General features: G+C 42.4%; 1 protein-coding gene across 2 annotated transcripts; it reads left to right on the top strand.

Moving 5' to 3' along the window:
- The first annotated feature begins 336 nt into the window (after positions 1-336).
- RBL2 (RB transcriptional corepressor like 2) lies at positions 337-21,188 on the top strand. Of its 2 annotated transcripts, XM_069027283.1 has the most exons (22): positions 337-532; positions 1,888-2,018; positions 3,211-3,411; positions 4,049-4,113; positions 7,427-7,555; positions 8,363-8,523; positions 8,629-8,693; positions 9,380-9,566; positions 10,279-10,445; positions 11,071-11,180; positions 12,050-12,153; positions 12,505-12,642; positions 12,851-13,015; positions 13,569-13,680; positions 14,278-14,550; positions 15,053-15,324; positions 15,908-16,084; positions 16,265-16,336; positions 16,694-16,811; positions 17,811-18,013; positions 18,220-18,384; positions 18,805-21,188. In XM_069027283.1, exons 1-22 carry the CDS (start codon positions 338-340, stop codon positions 18,973-18,975), a joined length of 3,381 nt encoding a protein of 1,126 aa, XP_068883384.1. In that variant the 5' UTR covers position 337; the 3' UTR covers positions 18,976-21,188. The 2 variants fall into 2 exon arrangements, with proteins under 2 accessions (XP_068883384.1, XP_068883385.1); XM_069027284.1 differs by lacking the exons at positions 337-532; positions 1,888-2,018 and having other exon boundaries at positions 3,254-3,411; positions 4,000-4,113; positions 18,805-21,187.
- The last annotated feature ends 924 nt before the right edge of the window (positions 21,189-22,112 follow it).

Here is a 22,112-nt window from a genome sequence, read left to right as displayed (position 1 = left end):
CAGCCCCTCCGCGGCACTCGGTGTGTGTTTGTATTTGTGTACAGCCCCTGCCGGCACTGCGCGGTCTCTGCCCGTTCCGGGCTCCCCTCACAGCCCCGGCCCCGCCCCGCCCAGGGGCTCGCGCGCCGGGCGCGCTCCCGCGCAGTGACGTGCGCGCGCCGGGGCCGCCGTGCGCCTGCGCGCGGGCGGGGCGGGCGGTGGCGCCGCAGGCCAATGAGCGGGCGCGGCGGGGGCGGGGGCGGGGCCCGGGCCGCGGTGTTTGGATTCGAACGCGCGGGGCCGTGGCGCAGGCGCGGTGCGCGGAGCGCGGCGCTGCCCCCCAGCGGCGGGGCGCGGCATGGCGGGCGAGGACGCGGCCGGGGCCGAGCCGGGTCCCGCGGGGGGCGCGGCCGCCGCCCCCTCCCCGCCGGGCGAGGACGGCGAGACCCGGCAGCGCTACGAGGAGCTCTGCAGGAGCCTCAACATGGACGAGCGCGCCCGCGCCGAGGCCTGGCTGAGCTACCAGAGCATGAGGCGCAACTACACCCTGGAGGTGAGGGAGGGGCGACGGGGCCCCGTCCGGCCCGGGGGGGAGCCCGGCGGGAGGTGGGGGGGTGAAGTGCGGAGGGAAGGAACGGCCCTGGAGGCGCGGCGGCCTCTCCCTCGCACCGCCCGGGCGGCCGGGAATAAACATCGCAATTTGGAGTCATAGCGGCGGAAAGGTGTTAAAAATGGAAGTGCCCCCGTCGCTGTGGTCCTTCCGCTCCCAGCAGTTCGGCCGAGGAGCGGCACGGTGGGCTCGGCCAGCGCCGCTCCGCAGCCGTGCGGGGCCCGCGGAGATGCCCAGCGCAGGTGTGATCGCATTTATCAGTTATTTACTGGGGGCTTGTATGGCCGCGGCTCGGCCCGGGCTGAGGGTAAAGGGTACAAGGTAAAGGGTACAAGGTAAAGGGTTGGTCACGTCGTTCTTGAAAACAGGAACACGCGGTGACGCGCCGGGGAGCTTTGGAGGCGCCTTTTATCGGTGCCTTCCCATAGTAAAGGTGGCGCTTGTGATAACCCTCGGGAGTTCCCGGGTCTCCCCAGCGCTGCCCTCCCCGTGACCGGGCGGCTCTCGGGGCAGAGCTGCGGTGACTCCGGTCCGGCAGCGCTGGAGCCGCCCGTGCGGGAAGGAGCAGTCCTGCTCCGACAGCGCCTCTGTCACATCGCAAACGGGCTGCGATGCTCGGGAGGGAGCCTTGACTTGCCCCCGAAGGTGTGCGCTCACCCGGCCCCGTGACATCGCGTAGCCTGACAAAACTACGGCATCGAATTTAGTTTGGCCCCTTGTTTAACCCGTCCTTTTCCCCCTGAAGCGTTGCTGTTTGATCAAAGAGGGAGAATAAAATTTCAAGTGGTCACTAGAATTAATTTCTGTCTTTAGGTGCCAGACTGAATAATTGTTCTGCTGTGTAATACAGAGCAAAATGGAAGCTATGTTTTTCTTTTCCTACTGTCTGTTGAGGGCAGAGGAATGTTTTGGTGGCAAGGAACTGTAGCCTTTTTTTTTCCCCTTTTTTGTTTTGTTTTGGGGGTTTTTTTGTTTTGTTTTCAGTCAAAACAGTGCAAAATTCTGTAGGAGAAGAACACTAAAAATATATTGCTATACTTTGAGTCAAGTGTGAAATTTATAACAGTAACTAGTAATTTTGGCTTTGATGCAGTTCAGTATTAGGTGTCTATTTAGTACCTGTTCTGTTGCAGTTAAAAACCCAAAACACAACAGAACTTTGAAACAGCAAATCAAGTTTGTCACTGGTTGAACTTCATCTTTTCAGGACTCAGTTCTTTTCCCTGATGCTGGGGTAGCTGAAAAGCATGTTTTTCTTTTCAGTGAACTTTTCAGATGCCTGATGTTTTGATTCACAGGGAAATGACATGCATTGGCTGGCTTGTGCCTTGTACGTGGCTTGCAGGAAAGCAATTCCAACTGTGAGCAGAGGAACAGCGGAAGGAAATTACGTATCCTTAACCAGAATCCTGCGCTGTTCAGACCAAAGGTAACTTTTCTTGCTGACTTTCCAAAGACTTACAGAACCTCAAAGAGTGCTTAGTGAAATTGGAAATAGAGAGTAAAAGCTAAGTGTATTTCTTGTTTTCTGCTTTTAAAGATAGACTTTTTATCACTGACATGTTTGTATTATAGCTCACTGCCACAGGAGTAGGGCAGCTCCTCTGGCTCAGTACTGTGTTCATAAAAACACTGGTTTTCAAAATAAGATACTGACTTCCTTCACTCGAAGGAGAAAGAAGCCAGTCACTGAAGAACAGTCAGTTTTTGGGGTGTGTGATGTGTGAACTTCTGACATGAGAAACCATTTTTAGTTCACTGTGAAAATATTCACATGATTTATATACATTTTTACATAAGAAAACTTCCCTTTTCACATGTTCTTGCTAAAGTCACTAAATGAGGTCAGAATCTGATGAACAAATTTGCATCAAATGTTTATGACCGTAAAGTAATAAAGAAAAGCTTTTGAAACAATTTACTTCATTTATTAGCAATCTCATTGTTTTCTAAAAATTCTGGAGGTTGGCACAAAAAGGAGAAAGAATGTTCTTACATACTTTTTCTCCCATTCCCTCTACTGTTGAAGCATTGCTGTTGATTTAAACAATGCAAAAGTGTTCCTCTATAAACTTTTCCAAATCAGAAATTGAGGGAATTGAATGCTCATAAATTGTTTCTGTGATCTGGGCTATCAAAGACTAATAACACTGAAAAAGAAGATGTAGATAAAGAAGAAGAAAAGGAATTAAAGCCAAATTTGCAAAGTCCAATTTACTAAAACTTAAGAGGTTTTTCATACTTAGTAGAATATTCTTAGCATTGTAGGTCTCACAGGTTGTTTTATTTAAGTTAATAAATTATTCTGAAAAATTAGGCAAATCTGATTTCAGAATAATCTGGCTGTTGGAGTTGATTTTGTCTTTGTGAGGAAATGCCAGACCTGTGAGTACATAGTTAACATGGTTATCAGCCAAGGATCTAAAAATATTTCACGAGCTGTCTGAGCTCATCCACGTTTATGGGTGAAGGACTGGCTCTGAGTTCATTGTCATGTTTGCAGTGCCACCATTTCCTCAGTAGTTTGGGCAGTAGAAATTGCACTTCTGTTGAAAATGTAGAGTTTATTTCTGCAGGAAAAACAAACGGCCTTTCTGATCTAACTTGTTGGGTACTTCCAGCTTGATCGAGTTTTTTAACAAGATGAAGAAGTGGGAAGACATGGCAAATTTACCATCCCAGTTCAGAGAGCGAACTGAGAGATTAGAGAGAAACTTTACTGTTTCTGCAGTCATTTTTAAGAAGTATGAGCCCATTTTTCAGGACGTTTTCAGGTATCCTCAAGAAGATCAACCTCGTCAACAGCGAGGAAGAAAACAGAGGTGTGTTTCTGTTATTTCCAGACTGATTTTAGAGCATTACTTTAGTGAAAATATAATGAACTTGCTTGGTTGTTTTAGTAGTATTTTGACTGTATTTTCATAGTTATTGTTTATTGTATCAGAGTTGGTTTGTCCTTACTTGTGGTAAATTTTTAATCTCTTTTTTGGTTTCAGATCTGACAGGGGGCAGGAAATCCCAAAGCTGCTGAGTTTCTAATTGTTTGGGGGGTAGGGGAGAGGGGAGAGATTTCAGTCAGCCTGTAGACAAGGGAAGCACTAGCATTGTGAAGTTTAGTCTGTTTCACTGCCCAGTAACTCCCATGGATTTCTTCATCCATGCAGATCTTGTGGATATTTTACTTTATAGTGGAAGCTTTGTTTCTTTGTTACTGTGTGTGTTAGGAGTGCTGTGGAATTGAACTTGCAGGCTGAGGCTGGGGTTCTGATTGTACCTACACTAAACCTGTGTGCATCTTTCTGCCTAGCATTAGGCAGGGTTTTGTGGGAAGGGTGTAAGATTTTGGCCACACTGTAGTAAAGCTTGGTTTTTCTCTTTGAGTTATTGACTGTTGTATGATGTTTTGTCAGTTTTGTTTCATCAAGCTTATTGTCTTCTTGCTGTATTTTCCTCCAAAAGACGACAACCATGTACTGTGACGGAAGTTTTCCAGTTTTGTTGGGTGCTGTTTGTTCATGCAAAAGGTAAGAGATGTGAAATGGATGAAATACAGCAGACATGGGTTTATTAGTCATTGTTTTATATCAGTCCTTAAAACACCAAATAGGTGCAGTGTACATATAACCTTTATTGTAAGAGCAGACTTAAAGCTTATAAGAACAGTAGAGAATTTCAGGTGTTTTTCTTGATAAAGGCTGTTGGGAGAAAAAAGAAGGAAAAAAAGGATTAAATCCTCATTTTAGGCTTCAGTTGTTCAGTCATAGCACATATAGTCTAAAATCTTTCCTCATCAAATCTGTGTCTTGAAGAGTTCCCACATTCCTAGGCCTTGTTTCAAGTCCTGCTTTGATGAGTGTTCACTGTGAGGGATGTATAAATAAGGTAGTGCTTTGGGGAAAGTAAAGACAGGATTGATATTCCACATGGAAAGAGCATCACTGTAGGTTCAAATCCACTGATAGTGTCTGGTAACTTGATTTTTTTTCGTAATATAACATCTATTAGAGGAAAACCAATATTTTAATGTCTTCAAGGAAAGGGATAAAAGGAATTCTGTTTTGGTTTGGGGGTGTGTGGTGGGATGTGTTTTTTCAAATTTAAAAGTGAATCAGTGTTAAGATTCCTACAGTGTGCTTTAATTTCCTTAACTGGATGATTTTGAGGCTAGGACAGAGTAGGCTGTGGCAGTATAGAATGGCCTGGCACTAACTTTGTTCAGCACAGAACTTTTTTTACAAAACCTTTCTTTCTACACTGTGCCACACTGCAGAGGGATCCTGGCAGCAGTACTGAACCCTCAGCACCACATCCCTGTACGAAGGTCAGGAAGGGTGTGCTGCTGGGCACAAGTGCTGCACTGAGCACTCTGTCCTGTGAAAAAGATGCCTTTTTGTAAGGCTGCAGATTTCACCTTATTGCACAAGAGAAATCTTTCCTAGACAAGTGTGGTGCTTTCAGCCCTGAAACGCAGCGTGATTTCATCCACTGAGCCCAGAGGAGACTTAGTACTGTACTTATTTCCAGTCAGTCAGGACTTCACTTCCTTAGCATAGGCAGGCAGCTGAGAGAGTAAGTAGGTCAGTCTGAAAAATCACAGATTTTTCTTTTCCTTTCTGTAAAGTCCTTATTTCTGTGGGAAGACTGGATGGTTGACAAGGTGCAGAGGGACTTCATGGTTCTTCCTGTTGCTAAATTATTGATTAGTATGTTTGAGTAACTGCATCATTGATTGACTACATCTTAATTAGCAAGCAGTTTCAGACATGCTAACTATAACCTTATGGAGAATACCTTGTTGATAATGCATCCAACTGAATTTTAAAAGAAAAATAATTACAATACACAGAAGCTCTAAAGTTACTAGGTGATTATTCAAGTGTGGCAGCACAAAATAGGGAACTGAATGTTGACTACTAAGGCATTTAGGTGTTGGTGTGAGGTTTTGTTCAGTGTGTTTTGGGGGTGAGCAGTAAATCCTTATTACAGCAACCACACATCAGTGGCAGGCCCAGGCTTGTCTGTTCCTGCAGCCCATTGCCTTCAGCTCGTGCACTGCACACTGAGGGAGCCCCTTGGTTAGTGGGACTGTGCTTCTGGCATACTGCTTGTAAGAATCTTTAAACTCTTCTCTTTCTTTGTTTAAAATCGATGGGGGAAAAAAATCTCTGCTGCACTGAGATAACATTTTTTATTGTTTGATATGAGGTTGTGAAAGTGAGCATTGAAATGTCAGCAACAAAAAATTATTATGGAACTACTGGTACTGTGCAATTATATTTATTTTTGACTATGCTGACAGTAATGATTGCCGTGGTAGTTGTCGTGGTTGTGAAGTTGAACCTATGTTATGACAGTTACTTCGAGAATTTTATTGATTTAAGTTTTTCTAATAGTATTTAGTACTTTCATTGTTTTGCTGTGAACTTTTAATGATTTGTAAATAACTGATAAATGGGTAAAGTTAATTAAAATTTCGTCTAGGGTTCATTATTTTAAATAGTTTAAATTCTCTGCATTGAAATCATTTTTCTTCTAACAAACACAGAACCAGAAAGTAACATAAATTTGAACAAACTAGTGTGTTACTGATAGAAAAACAACAACATAATTGAGAAAAATTCTGTAATCGTATATTCATTTTGATGTGTTCTAAGTGAGTTTATTACTATATGAGAGATTTCTTCAAGAATTTAAATCTGTTCTTCAGAGTGGGTTCAGCTAAGTGATTTGGAGCTTCCCTGAGGAAAAAGGGGGGAGGGAAAGAGTGGAAGAGTTATTAGTATTTAAGGAGTAATAGAAACATCATGCTGTGCTTAAAAAATAATGGAATTGTGATTTATGATATTAATTAATTGTGTAGTTTATTTTCCAAAACTGTTTTTAGCTATGGCCACTCCTCTAGAGGAATATCATAAACATAAATGAGTTCAATAAAGAGTAATGACTCTGAATGTGATCTTTGTGAAAGGTAATAAAAGAGTGAAGAGGTTACAAGGACTCTTTCCTGCAGGAAGATAATAAATAAAAAATACTTAATAAACCAGATCAGAGATAGGCTCATTTTAGCTCTTCTGTAAAGCACAAGAGAAATAAAGTTACATTTATTACTATTTATAATGACCGTGCCCCCAGCAAAATTTTTGTAAGAAAACAGTTAAAAAAAAAAAAATCGGACTTTGAGTTAAACAGAGATTTGTTCTGGAGAGTGAGGGGCAGGGGCTGAAGGAGGGAGCAGTTTCTAGGCCATCTGAAAACCTGGGTCTAGCCTTGCTAAGGTTAAAGTTCTTTGCAACTTTTTACAGCAATGCAAAGTCAAGGAAAAGGGTAAAAGTTGAGTCTCAGAACACCTTCTACCCCTCCTTGGCCTTCAGAGCAGGATTTGCTTTGGGCAGGGGCAGTGGGAATGCAGTGAAGGACGTGACTCTGCCAGGCAGTGGGGCTGGTGCTGCCAGACTTAGGGAAGCACATTTTTCTTCCTTGAGGCAGTTTGCACTGCTTTGAGTTATTTAAGCACTGGTTAATGAGATTACTGTGAATGAGGGAGCAGCAACAGCATATTTGTCAACATTTTGGTATTTGACTTCAAAACAGCACAATATATTTGAATTCCTTCACAATTGTTGTTTCTGAAAAAATATTTTTACTTTCATATTTGTTATATGTTACTAAATGTGAGTCTGCTTTTCTGCCTGTGTTGCTATCCAGATATTTATAGTCACCAAAGTCTGTGTTTCCAAGATTCCATTATTCATTGTAATACAAACATCAACAGTGTTTTGGTTAAAAAAATGTTCAAATCCATGCTATTTTTTGTCTTATGTCTTTCTAATATTGCAGGAAATTTTCCTATGATCAGTGATGACTTGGTCAATTCCTACCATCTCTTGTTATGTGCTTTGGATCTCGTGTATGGAAATGCTCTGCAGTGTCCTAACCGTAAAGAACTCCTGAATCCTAATTTTAAGGGTACGTTGAAAAAAAAAGTTGATTTGAAATACATGAGAATTAATATTTTCTGTATCTGGCTATGCAATTCTAATTCTATTAATGTAGTAATAACAGACTAGTGAATTTTGTCAATAATACATTAAGTCAAGAATTTGATGTACTGTGGAAATACCCTTGAAGGAAGCTTGATAGTAATAATTTGAGTTAATGAGGGTTTAATATCAGTGAAAAAGTGCTTAATGACTCAGCCATCACTGAACACAGTAAGACTGGAATGTTCCTGTAATGCAGCAGTTTGGAAAGACCCAGGGCTCAAACGGGAGATTTGTTTCTCTCTCATTTCTGGATTGCTGCTGTTCTCTTTCTGAAGAGAATGGAGGTACAGGTTGAGTTAATAACCACAAATGCAAATGAACGGTGAGAAGTTGCCATTGAGTTTCTGATGTAACTCTTCCCAGACTTGCATTTCATTTTCAGTGCTGTACAGTTTTGGCCTGTACTTGCAGCACTTCGGATGTGACCTGGGACCATTATCTCAAATAAATATTGTAGTTCACAAGTGTTTGATTTTTTTCCTATTGGAATTGATATATTTAATTTTTATCACTCAGTCACTAATGTTCTTAAATCTGTAACTTAAAATTTGCTTTTGATAACATTACCCAGTTGAGTGGGCATTATGTAATTAGTAGTTCTTTCAAAGGAACTAGTTAGTTTACTGTTTTAATTTCATACTAGCTTGACTACACAGCTTAGAATCTAAGTTTAATAAGAAAACAGGATATGGATTTGCAAAATTAAATCATACAATATTCTTAATTGTAGGTCTACCTGAAGACTTCCATAGTAAGGATTATAAAGTATCATCTGATCCTCCCTGCATCATTGAAAAACTGTGTTCTTTGCATTATGGATTAGTTTTAGAAGCAAAAGGTATAAAGGAACATTTTTGGAAGCCATATATTCGGAAGCTTTTTGACAAAAAGGTTTGTCAGTAAATTTGTAATGTAGAAAAATCTCTCCTTATTTGTTACCTTCAAAACATGTTTAAGAAATGAAGTGCCCATCGTTTGTTCTTAAATGTCTTACAGCTCTTAAAAGGAAAAGATGAAAATCTGACTGGGTTTCTAGATCCTGGGAACTTTGGAGATAGCGTGTAAGTCCCTGTGGTGTGCTTTGTGTGAGTGTCCCTCTGGAACCCAGCTGCCCTCGTTACCTTACCTGAGCACTGGCAGCTGCCTTGTGTTTAGTAATGGCCATCCACCACTGCCTTCCAGTTCCTGTGAGTGCTGTGGGCTGAGGCCTGCTTGAAAGAATAATGATGCTTCAGGATGGTGGTACCTGATGTCTGCTTTTACTCTTAGGTTTCTCTTTCCTGGATTTTTTTTTTTTTTGTATGTAACTCAAAGAGTTATTGTGAAAATGCTATGGGAGCACGTTGAGTAGGAAGTGGGAGGGAAAAAATTGGGTGTGGTGATGTTCAGATATGTTTATGGGTGTGAATTACTTTCTTTTAATGATACAAAAATGGTTCAGTGTAGTTTATGATACGATGCTGTGTAAATGTTGAGGAGTTTCCACAAAGTAGGAGTTCTCAGTATTTTACTGCATTTTTCCTGCAGCTGGATAAATGGCAGGGCATCAGATATGTAGGGAGAATGATGTCCTTGCCACTGTTATATTTAAGGTGCTGTAGATCTTAAAGGAGCTTCAGTGCTTCAGTGAGGGTCAAAAGAAATCTGAAGTAGACTTCCCCCAGGCCAGAACTGTGTTTGTTGTGTGAGCAGGTGAACAAAGCAGTCTAAATAAAGGGGGTTTGTCTGTCTTTCCTTCCTGCTGTAGAAAAGCCATCAACAAGGCCTATGAGGAGTATGTTCTGTCAGTGGGAAATCTCGATGAGCGAATCTTCCTTGGTGAGGATGCAGATGAAGAAATTGGAACTCTCACAAGGTGCTTAAGCACGCCTTCAGGAATGGAAACAGCTGAAAGGGTACAAGTGAAGCATAATTTGCAGCAGCATTTTGACAGGGTGAGTATGGCATGGTCTGTGTTGCTGTTTTTATATGCCACCTTCCCTCGCAGTCTATGGAGACAGAAATAAGACACACCTAGGAGTGTGGGGAGAAAATGGGAGGAGTATTGGGAGCTAGACTTCATGGTGAAGAATGTAATGTGTTTGTTAAAATAAGTAATTGTGTGGTTAGGTGATTAGAAGATGCATTGATTTTGCTGTGTGCTAATTGAAGGGATGTCCTTTATCTTATATTATTTTAATGCGATGGCTTGATCGGATGCAAATAAACCAAAATGCTGATCAGAAGAACTTCTCATATTAGAGGTTAAACCTGCTGAAAGGAAACCCTAGCTCAGTACACTTTTCGTATGAGGTGCAGCTACCTTTGTTACTCAGGGGCTAGGAAGGGGGTACTGGGGTTTGGGGGGGGATTTTTTAGATTGGTCTAATTGTTTCACACTTTAATTCCAACATCTGCATTTCAGCACAGGTCACATCCCCTCTGTTTATACAGAACGGTTTGATACAAACATGTGAGCAACACAGACAAATTCTTCGTTGCTGGTTCTTACCTGAGTCATGGTCTGGTTTGGGCTGTTTGATTGGGAGCCATTTTTTTACCATAACACAGAGTAAGAATTCTGCAGATTGATGTTTCTAGGTTATGATCTTTATCAAAGTTTATAATAGTGTGCATATGTATATGTGGTTATATTTTTGTTTTCAGTCCAAATCACTTAGGATCACAACCCCCCTCACTGGCCGCAAGTACATTAAAGAGAGCAACCCATATGTGACACCTGTTTCCATAGCAACCTACAGCCTGAGCCGCCTGCACACGATGCTGGCAGGGCTGAAAAATGCCCCCAGTGAAAATCTGGAGCAAATACTCAGGTAAATTTGATGTTTAGCCAAATAATCCTATTTTCTATTCTAGTTTTAATAACAAACATTAATTCTGAACAGTGTAATTTAAAATGTGAGCCAGTCTTTTACTCCTGGAGTAAAATGGAATCCAGAGAGACATTTACATTTCAAAGGAATAATCTCTTTATTTAGACACATCCACATCTGTCCTTAGAGACTGATAAACATCCACCATTTAAAACCCAACAGTTTTGAGCTTCTCTAACCACAAGTTGCCAGTATAAATTGTCAAGACTTTTCTTCCTGCTTAGCAAATGGCACTACACAGGAAATCACTCCATAGTGTAAGAGAGGCAAACCGCACCTTATTTGCCATGTGGATAAACTGTTACTTCAGGAATAATGTATTTTTAAACAATTTTTATGTCATGTGGAAAGTGCTGTTTAAATATCTCTCCTTGATCATGAAAAGATGAACATATTTACTGCAGTGTATACAACAATGTGATGTTTTGCAGTTAGACACATTTGGATCTGTTTGTATTGCTGTGCAATATATTTCCTTTTTTTTATACTTTCAACATATTAAAAATAGGGGGGTTTTCATCTTCATAGGAATAGTATATTGAAAATGTTTAGTTTTTATTTTCAGGTCATGTTCCAGAGATCCTTCTCAATCCATTGCAAACAGAGTAAAAGAAATGCACGAAGTGTACTGTCAGAGCACACAGTCTGAAGGAGAATTCAGTAATTTTTCCAAAGGTGGGAAACGTTTTGCTTATCCAAATAAGAATTAAAATGTCTGTAAACACATCCATCTCTTGTAATTAACTTTTACATGCAGGTTATGCTTTAGGACAAGTGACTTTTCTACTTCTCTTGACTTTTCATGTATTCTTTAGACAGCAAATTTCAATGCTGTATAAAATTTTATAATCAGCCTTAGTTTGAATCACTGGAATTTGATCATGCTTTGAGTACTAGAGAAGTGAAATGAAAAGCACTGTTAAGTGTACCACTTTTTCTCTCAAATATAAGAATATTAGTGATGGCATGGATTTCTATGATGGTAGAGAAAATCTGAGTAACTGTAGTCTTTAAAAACCCAACAGCAATTTTAGCTTACATGTGAGGATGGATTAGTACAGGTATTAACATCCTGCCAGTATAAACACAAAAACACAATTTGCAAAGTTGTCTTGATATCTGAAGTGCCTGAAGATGGATTGAAAATGAGGAAGATGCTCTTGACCTTGTTTCTTAATAAGGCCTTCCTTTGTTCTGTCAACTTAGTTGCTTCAGTGCTTTTTGTTGCACAGTGAGAGGTGGATCCGTACAGGTGTTTTCTGAATTGGAATTGTGTACGTTATAGCAATGTTAAGGATTGTTCTTACACATGGTGATGTCACCAAAATCTGGGTTCAGTAGCAAGTTATTCTGCTCTGCATTCACAAGTCAGTGCAAGGTAGGAGAAGGATCCCTACTTTAACTGGTTTAGTCCTGAAAGTATTGTAGCCACAGCAGCACAGAAATCCACACAAGCTACTGTTGCATCTCTGTACCTGAAGATGAAGAAGATAATACTTTTATGTTGCATTTTACAATATTGCTTTTATTTAAACTTCCTGCAGATGTTGCTAGTAAACATTTTCGTCGTGCTGAGATGCTCTACTACAAGGTCTTGGAGTCAGTCATTGAGCAAGAAAGGAAGAGACTGGGAGACGCTGACTTATCTGTAAGGAAAACTAATCAAAGGGTTCTTCACTTTTAAAGTTGGACCTGCAAAAAAAGAGCACAGATGTAGAGCAGAATTGTCAGCTATTTAAAATGAGGGTAAATCTCTGAGAAGAGCCCTGTAAGTACACCTGAATGGAAGAAAAAAGGTTCAAGAAATTATTTGTGTTTGCAAACACAAAGATAGAATTTTTAATGAGTAAAGATGGCTCATTTTGAATTCTGTTCTGTCCCTTACAAAATAGCTTCACTTTTTGTAAGCTTGAGAATCTTGCTGTTGAGACAATAGAAAGTTGTTTATTGTTCTATAGTTACACTGTAAAATAAGCTTTAAAATTTGCAACTCTTGCAGGCAATACTGGAGCAAGATGTGTTTCACAGGTCTCTGCTGGCATGTTGCCTGGAGATCATTACCTTTACATACAACCCACCCGGAAACTTCCCGTTCATCACCGAAATATTTGACATTCCAGTTTATCATTTTTACAAGGTAATGTGTTGGATAGCTAGAAATGCTGATCAGGTCGTGAGTGCTCATTGACCTGATTGACAGTATGGGATTGAGTCATAGTAATGCAGCCTTCATATTTCTAATAGTCTCTTCTTCCATGAAAATCAAGTATTGGACTTAGATCTTTGTTTAAGAATCAATGTATGAAACAAGTACGTTCTGTTGATCATAATTATCCACTGCACAGGTAATTGAGGTTTTCATTAGAGCAGAGGACGGCCTTTGTCGGGAAGTGGTAAAACACCTGAACCACATTGAAGAGCAGATCCTGGAAAGTATGGCATGGAAACGGGAATCTGTATTGTGGGACAGGATCAGAGAGAATGAAAACAAAGTTCCAACTTGTGAAGAGGTGAGCACATCTTTCAGTGTGTTACACTGCTTTCATAATCAGAGGACTTTGTACCATGAAGGAGGGGCCTTACGAGGCCCAGTAGCAGTCCCACCATCCCAGCCCCTCAGTGCAGGGAAAGCAGTAAGTGCAGTGCAGTGTGCTCTGGCCTGGTCAGAGTCATCTCTGTGGAGACATCTGCAACAGAGACAGGCAGCAGAGAAAATTTTCAAGCAGTATTTTATCTAGTATTTTATTGGTTAGCAGAGCAATGAACAAAAATGGTCAAGCAAGGAAGTCTCACTTGAAAAGATTATTAAGCAAGAATGTGGTAAAAAGTACACACAGAAGTAGTCACAGAAAGACTATTACAGTGTGTATCTTCCAGAGCAGCACAATCACTATGCACTACTGGTTTTCTTGGGCTAGTTTGGCTTAGGGTAAGTTTGTCACTTTTCTTGTTCTTTTTCCACAGAGTTTTGCTGTTCAAAATCTGTAGTGCAGTAGCTTTTAAAAATTTGCTATGTAGTTAATGTGTGATACAGACACTCTAATAAAAGGATAAATATTTTAGGTAATGCCACCTCAGTACTTCGAGAAATCTGCTGGGAGCAGTGTTGTAGGTTCACCGTTGACACCACGGCGAATAAACGAGGTTCGTGCGGAAAGTGGAGGACTGGGAAAAGGTGAGATTTTTTAAAAGCAGAACATGCTGTGCATGGCTTAGCTAGATTAAATTATGTAAGGAAGGACGCTGCTTTAGTGCCAATGTACAGTTAGCTGCAAACATATTTGTGAATGGTATTTGTATTGCAACTCACAGAGTTGCATCAGAGGTCTAAGACTGATGGATTCATTGTATCACTGTGAACTAAATCCTGCTTTGATAGGGTGTTCTCAGGTGATAGATATGAACAGCATGTGTGTATGTATGTATGTATGTGTTAAACAGAATTTATACAGGCACACACACAATTTATGCTCTAATTGGTTTGCTTTATTGTTATGCCAGGAAAGAAACTCCACTACATATTATGTGACATCTCAAACTTTTTTTGCTAGAAGCAATAAAATATAGTACATGAACTTAGAAAAATATTAAACACAGCATTATTGAAGATTAAGTCATCTCTAAAAGCAATCTGTACTTCCAAAAATTTTTTCCTGAAGAGCTTTGCATGACAGATTTTGGTTTGCATTAGATTTCCATCACCTAGTTGTAGAAGAAGGGATTATAAAACAAGAGTTAAATCTATATTTCTGTGTGTGTTTTTCTTCCCCAGGCCTTTCCTCCCCTCCAGCCACCCTGTACGACAGGTACAGCTCTCCCACAGCCAACCCCACGCGGCGGCGCCTGTTCGCCGACACCGACAGTGCCCCCGAGGGTGGCACCGCCGTCAGGGTGCCCCCGCAGCCCGTGGTGAGCACGGTGCCAGTGCAGAACGTGAGCCCCGAGGCCGTGTCCGTGACTCCTGTGCCTGGCCAGACCCTGGTGACCGTGGCAACAGCCACCGTGACAGCCAACAACGGGCAGACGGTGACAATACCAGTGCAAGGTGAGGGACAAGCTGCTGCACAACTATCCAGGCTAATCAGAGTATTAGAATACTAATACTCTAATCAGAGTATTAGAATACAGCCAAGAAGAGAGGGGGGAACAGTTGGCCAGAAAAAAGTATGTTCATAAGGATTCATAAGTAGGAAAAATGGTTTGAATAGACAAGCAGAGTTTAAGGACAGAGCATGTAGAGCACGAGGATGTTCTTCTGACTGCCAAGGTCTGTTTTATAAAACAGTTGTTTCAGTAAGCCCTCCTGGAACTGACAGGGGATGAAAGCTGCATTAGTATGAAAACCTTCGTTCAGCTTCATTATCTTCTTGTCTTAGGATGAAGTTTCCAAAGTATTTTGATTAAACAATCTCATGTATAATATGCTAAGTGTATAGTTATAAGCAGCTAATAAGTACTGAATTGTTTTAAAAAACTCAAAACCACAAACACACACACGTCCCCCACACAATTTGCCCTTACTTCAGGCTCTTTTTGTTAAATTACAGGTATTGCCAATGAAAACGGAGGAATAACTTTCTTCCCAGTCCAAGTGAATGTAGGTACCCAGCCCCAGGCTGTGTCTGGGCCCATGCAGCCTCTGAGTGCCCAGACTCTGGCTGGCACCCTGAACACTCAGATGACTGGGGCAGCACTGCAGTTGCCAGGCCAGTTAACAGTGCAGCAGATCTCCCCTGGCGAGCAGAGACACACCCAGCACTTCACTGCCACAGCTGTCAGGCCTCGCAAGATGGGCTCTCTTTCACTCTTCTTCAGAAAGGTACTTCTTGATCTAAGGTTGCTTTGCTTAGTTCTTATTTTGGTAAACCTGCAGTAATTTAAACAATACACACTTACTGGTTGTAATAATGAGGGTGTATTTAATTTAATCTATACCTTTAGTTATTCATACACACCAGAGTAGTTTTCTCCTGCAGGCCACTTCTCACTAGCAACGGAGTGTGCTAGCACATCAGGACTTGGAAATAGATTCTGTACTTGGCCAGCAGGTTCATAAAGGTGTCCCTTTTCTTGAAGGCTCTTCCAAAGAAAGAGGTTCTCTTTTGAGACTTTCTGGTTTATTCAGTACAGGGGTTTCTGTTGGCAATGCAGTGCCCTTTCTGGGCTCAGGACAGCTTAAAGGCTCAGGACAGATCTAAGCTTCAAACAAATGTTTTCTTAGCACTGACACCAGTACTGAGAATGTCTGTGTCTTGTAAGTAAAAAAGTTAAATTTGAATTTAGTTACTCTTCTCTTGGCTTAGCATTGGCACAAGCTCTACAGGTGTGCAAGTCTGAGCTACTGTTGCTGGGTCAGAAAAGCAGGCTTGCTGTGGTCCTGAGCACAGTGTCCATTGCCACAGGTGTATCATTTGGCCAGTGTTCGTCTGAGGGATCTCTGTGTCAAACTTGATGTGTCTGATGAGCTGCGCAAAAAGATCTGGACATGCTTTGAGTATTCCTTGGTGCACTGCCCTGAAATCATGATGGACAGACACCTGGATCAGCTGCTGATGTGTGCCATCTATGTCATGACTAAGGTAAAATGTGAACAAAGAAAAAGCAAACAAAAACTCCTTTAATACTTAATATTTCAAATACTACAATTCCTCAAAAAACCTCAAACCAACAAACACACAGAGAACCACCCCCAAACAAAACAAAATACAAAAACCCGCAGACAAACTGAGAACCTTTTCTGTGCATCCCCCTTCCCTTAGGTTACTAATGAAGACAGATCATTCCAGAACATCATGCGCTGCTACCGGACACAGCCGCAAGCCAAGAGTCACGTGAGCACAGTCACAATTTAAATATGTGGGGTCTTGTTTATTAAGTGCCTTTGTTCTATTTTGGGAACAGATCATTTGGCAAAGCAACGTTTATTATTAAGGGGATGCAGTCCATGAGCCATTCCCAAAAGAGAGTGGTCATATCCAAAATCCTGCACTACTGAAAGCTTTCTATGCTAAACTAACTAAAATAGAAAATGTCTTTACTTAAAACCTAAGGAGGCAGTACCCATGGGATATTATTCCTCTTAGGAGACTGTATTTTTACTGCAAGCAGCAGTTTGGTACCACAGGGAGATTCCCTGACTGGGTAACTGCTGCAGCCTCCCCTGCTCACGCTGCTCCCTGGCCCCGCAGGTCTATCGCAGTGTCCTGATCAAGGGCCGCCGCCGCCGCCGCCACTCGGGCAGCAGTGACAGCAGCAGCCAGCAGAACTCACCTACGGACAGGAGCAAAGACAGGAACAAAGAAAGAAGTGAGTGATGACTAATGCCAGGTGTTTGGGTTTAATTCAGTTTCCAAAACTGTGCGTAAAGTAAGAGTCGGATTTTGTGTTGTCCCACCCCAAACAGTTCCTCCCTTGGTAAACTTAGACACAGTTAAAAATACATTGATAACATTTAAGAGTTGCTCTAACTTAAGGTTTTTATTGCACCCACTCTGACAGTTTCAAATCTCTCCCCACATGCGCTTACCTTGGGAATTTGCTGTGCTGGCCTGAACTCTGAATTTGCAGAATGAGGAAATCTGGGCTAGCCCAGGTTCACAGTTACTCTTATCACAACCACAGAGCTGCAGCACTTTCTTTTGCAGCACTCTCTGTCTGCAGAGATAGGAACACCACCCACCGCGTTGATTTCAGTATAGCTGACAGCTCTGAAGATTCTTCTCTTGCTATGTGAACTGACACATTTTCCTTGAATTAACTTCTGTAAAGGAAACTGAAGAAGTGATGCTGTGTATTCCTACCAGCAGTTTCCAAGATATTTAATAGATGATGGTATAAGCTGTAGGTATTAATATTTTCTGTCACAGGGAGGTGGCAGGGAAGGAAGGGAAAAAATACATGTATTTCGCAACTTCGCACATTAAATTAGTAGGAAGTATGACCAAGCCAAGTATTTCTCCTACTAACAGAAAAAACTACCATTCTTTACTTGAAAAGACGACAGGTGGCAACAAGAAAGAGCTAGAAGTATAACACAAATGCTGTAAAATGGAGTTTCAGCTCTTTTTATATTGTCATGCAACTCAGCTCCTAGAGAAAATCTCTTGCAGTTTATCCAGTAAGAAGTCAGACCTCATCAAAGCTTTTACGTACGGGAAAACACTCAGGGATCAAAACGGGCATCACTGATGGGCAGCAGGTTCCCGGTCCCTGTTTCCCAAGGGTGGCTGGCTGTGTGTGTGTGCAGGAGAGTGTCTGGGCCTGCAGGGCTGGCAGTGCCTGAGCAGTGTGGCTGTGCCCGTGCAGGCAGCCGTGACTCCAGCCCGGTGATGCGCTCCAGCAGCACCCTCCCCGTGCCCCAGCCCTCCAGCGCACCCCCGACCCCCACCCGCCTCACCGGCCCCAACAGCGACACTGAGGAGGAGGAGCGGGGGGACCTCATCCAGTTCTACAACAACATCTACATCGAGCAGATCAAGGACTTTGCCCTCAAGTACACTTCAAGTGCAGTAAGTTACATTCTGTGCTTTTCCTTGGTAAACAGAGCTTTTTCTACTGACTATGCAGTGAAGTCCCCTTAAATTAAAAAATACTAATCTGGCCTAATAACGCAACAAAACTTGAATTTGTTGTACATCTGTATGGTCTCGTATCTGTGGAAGAGCAAGCCCTGAGCTCGGGCTGCAGCTGCTGAGCACCTCTTCTCTCCTGGCAGACGGACTCCCCCCCACTCTCGCCGTACCCGTTCGTGCGCCTCGGCTCCCCCCGCAGAGTGCAGCTCTCCCAGCACCACCCCGTGTACATCTCGCCACACAGAAACGAGTCTGCCCTCTCTCCCCAAGAGAAAATATTCTACTACTTCAGCAGCAGCCCCTCGAAGGTGAGACTAAAGGTTTTCAGTTTGATTCTCTAATTCCTTAACCCTTTTTATTGTTTTTGGTAGTGAAATTAGAGCAGACCCTACAACACGACATTTTGTTTACCTTGTCCAACACACACATCATCACTTAAGGCTCATCAAACTGCCAGTGCAGCTGTCACAGCTGTAGGGCTGGATGGGCCTTTGAGCTCTGCATGCAGAGACACAACAAACTCCCTTGCGTTTGAGCAAGACTTTGTGTACTCTGGTAAGGGAAAGACCAGTAGAGTGATGAAGTACCTTGGTACAGTACAGATTTCCACAAGAAGAGCCTCTGCAGTCCCACTGTAATGCATCTAAAACCAGTTCACATCATATTGGGGCAGTCACTAAATACAGTGAGAGCTAATCCTTCTTTTGCCCCCTTCCTCCCTCCTCCAGAGGCTAAAGGAAATTAACAGCATGGTTCGAACTGGAGAAACGCCCACGAAGAAGAGAGGCATCCTCTTGGAGGATGGAACTGAAGCCCCAGCCAAGCGCATCTGCCAGGAGAACCACACAGCTCTGTTAAGACGACTCCAGGACGTAGCAAATGACCGAGGGTCTCACTGAGCCTGCACAGCTCTTCCCTCCCTGACTCTGTCAAGCCTGGACCAGGGCATGAGGGAGACAGCGCTGGGGCCAGGGAGGATCTTCCTCAGACCCTCTACACAACCCCAGGCCCTGCTTAAGCTCTTCACAAGGCAAGTGACCCCGCCCCAGCCTTGCCTGGAGAACACACCCCTCTCACAGCTGTGGACCTTGCAGCAGGCATTGACAGCTTTGCTTTGCTCTAGTCAGTGCCCTCAGCCCGTGTTCATGGTGCCTCACCCGTCAGCTGTGGCCAGACAGGTCCAGGTCCCTCAGCACAGAGCCCTGCACCGAGGTACCCACAGGCACCAGTGTCAGGGTTCCTCACTAACCCCCTCCACCAGCTAACAGCTTAGGAGTAACATTCTTACACAGTCCTATTTTGCTTGGAACGGGACAAGGGATGTGGTTTGAGCCCTGATGGAAGCTGGATGGATGGACTCTGTCCCTATTCAGGATGGTCCATGTGCCCTTCCATAAGAACCATCAGTGTTAAGCTTTACTATGTGGCCTGTTGCTGCTGTACCAAGGGAGGCGATTATGTTGATTGGTTTGAGCTGTGCAGTCTTCGAAAGTGCACTTGTATTCCCAAGGTGACACCTGGGCTGGGGCTGTGGAGCATCATGTTTAAGGCAGGTGAGTTTTGCTGTATATTTGCAATGGCACTTTCAAAATGTGAATATTTTTTGCAAAGGCCGACTTCAGCTGTCTTTCTGTACTGAAACAATTTGACTTTTGTATTTATTTCAATCTGACATCCCATTGCTCCTCTTGTCAGCAAATGGCATTCAGAATTCATTGTAACTTGATGTATATGCAGCAATGAATGCAAGAAGCCAGGGATGTGTACTTTCTTCAAGGAATTTTATATGCTTTGTTGTGCTTTTCTTGATAGTCAGGCACTATAGCCCTTGCTCCCTCAGCAGCAGAAAGGTGGTGCCCATCTCCTAAAACATATATTTAGATATTTTGTGTTTAAAGGACAGGGCTTGGAAGTTTGGTTTTATGTTTTGCTTTGGTTTTTTTAAATGGCCTAAATGAGGCTGCCTATGAGAAATCCCTCCCCTACTAACAGGATCACCAGGTGGTACATATTACACTTACCACTTGTCTTCATTTAAAATAGTTCCAAAATACCAGACTTGTTAGGAAAGCATCAACCCTCTCCCACAGTACAGGATGCCAGTCCTCTGCTGGGGAGGGGGTGTTCTTCATGTCAAATGTGGCACACTCAGGTTCCAGAAGGCTTTCTAAGGAAAAGCTAAAAGCCCTGTTTTCAGTCATTCCTGCCCTTCCAAATAATAGGAAAATTTAAGACTTAATTCCACTGTAAATTCAGCTAAAGTAAAATAAAAACATGTTTTTTCTTACCTGCATAACAAAAAGCTGAAGTCCAGAAGTTGTGTAGATGTTTCTGTAAAAATATTTATGGAAGTGTCAGACAATTCTTGTTGTTACTATGTTCCATTTACTTCACTTTGTATGAAAATATTGCAATTGTATTTTTCAATAAAGACTTTGTAAACTCACAGTTTTATGTTCTTGTGTGAAAAAGCATTGTATGTGCAAAGCTAAAAAGTCTGCAACAAGGACTGCAGTTAAGGGTTTAGAAATAAATCAACACATGCCTTAGGGAAAGGATTTACTCCTGCCCTGGTTTAGTCACTGTGGTTGTTCCAAGCATGTCCCCCTCCTGCTGCTCCATTAGAAGGCACCAGGCAGGGCTTGACAGGGACAGCAGTGCCAGGGAATGCCCCAGCTCCCTTGGCAGAGGAGGAGGAGGGTGGCTGTCTCACTGCACAACAGGAGCACTCCAGAACAATCTGCTTTGCCTTCCCTGCAGGAGCTTTTAACACAACATCTCACACACCCAAAAACTTTATTTCATATGCGCTGTGTACTCCCACTTCAACTGAGGGAAATTTCTAAGCATTCTTAAGCAGTTAAGAACAGCTTTGACCACTACTGGCCAATGCTGTATTTGTACAGCTAAGGCTGCACTGGTTTTCTCCTGCATTTTTACCTAGGGGCCCTGATACTATTTCATCCACTGCTATTTCTGTCCATTTCTGAAAGCAAGTTGTTAAGTTAGTATCAGCTGTAAATAATAATAAAGATACAAGTTGCAGTTTATAGTTTGAAGCAAATGCTAAAAAAAAAGAAAAAAAAATTACAAAAAAATACTTCAACAGAGGTGTTCCAAAGGAAAATAAAAAAGGCATGCAAACTTGATATTAAAAGAAAAAAAAACAACTGAAGTGGCTTCAAATAATTTCTTTCATTACTTAGGTTTGGTTGAAATCCAACTGGAACCTCAGCAGGAAACTCCACTGGTGTAACTTACAGATCTCTTGGAAATGTTCTTTAGAGAATTCAGAATTTCAAAGATGATATTCAGAAACATCCCCTTCTCAAAGTATTGGCCAGACCTTAGTCTTTCATCAAATTACATACCTGTTCTAGGAAAAACAGCACAATCCAGGAGAAAAGGATTTGATTTCCATGGCACTGTTTCAGTACTCATTCACCTACCTTGCTCCTGGAACAGCTTCTAGTACACAAATATGACTACAGAAATACACATCATTCTCTCTCCTTTCCCAGTCTAATAAAAATAATAATTTTTCAGATTATTCATTCTAAACTGAAATTCTACATTCTCTAAAGCAATAAAATTATTCTTAGCAAACTGCTGTTAGCTGGATTTAGCTTGGAGCAATCCAAGCTAGTGACCAGCCTCGCAGGGGTCTGTGACAGCTCACAGAGGAACAAAACTTCCTCCAATAACCTTCACTTTCACAGCATTATCCTCATTCCTTCTGGGCATTGTTCCTGGCCAACAGCAGCTCTGGCAGCTGGAGCTGTGCTGCAGCCAACACCACAGAGCAGCCCAAGATTAGAAGGATTTCACTTCTACACAAATCCTTCACCTAAGTGGCTTAGGAAATGTGCAAGTCAGTGATTTATTAAAGAGGTTTCTGAATAATCAGAAAACTGAGTCAAGGGGAACTGTCAGAGTCTGGTTTAGCTCTAGGCTGCCCCTGCCCAAGCAGTTCATGTGCTCAGCACAAGGCCAGGCCCATCATCTGCTTCACACCAGGAGTCCTTTAACTAAAACC

Source organism: Aphelocoma coerulescens, chromosome 11 (assembly GCF_041296385.1).
Source record: "Aphelocoma coerulescens isolate FSJ_1873_10779 chromosome 11, UR_Acoe_1.0, whole genome shotgun sequence".
NCBI classification, from domain to species: Eukaryota; Metazoa; Chordata; class Aves; order Passeriformes; family Corvidae; genus Aphelocoma; species Aphelocoma coerulescens.
This window is presented reverse-complemented; position numbering and strand designations above follow the sequence as displayed.

What these genes read in the sequence shown, in the direction of transcription:
- RBL2 (XM_069027283.1), top strand. Translation starts at nt 338, where the DNA reads ATGGCGGGCGAGGACGCGGCCGGGGCCGAGCCGGGTCCCGCGGGGGGC. An exon ending in CAGTTTATCATTTTTACAAG is followed by an intron (nt 12,643 to 12,850) that starts GTAATGTGTTGG and finishes TCCACTGCACAG; the next exon opens with GTAATTGAGGTTTTCATTAG. An exon ending in AAGTTCCAACTTGTGAAGAG is followed by an intron (nt 13,016 to 13,568) that starts GTGAGCACATCT and finishes TAAATATTTTAG; the next exon opens with GTAATGCCACCTCAGTACTT.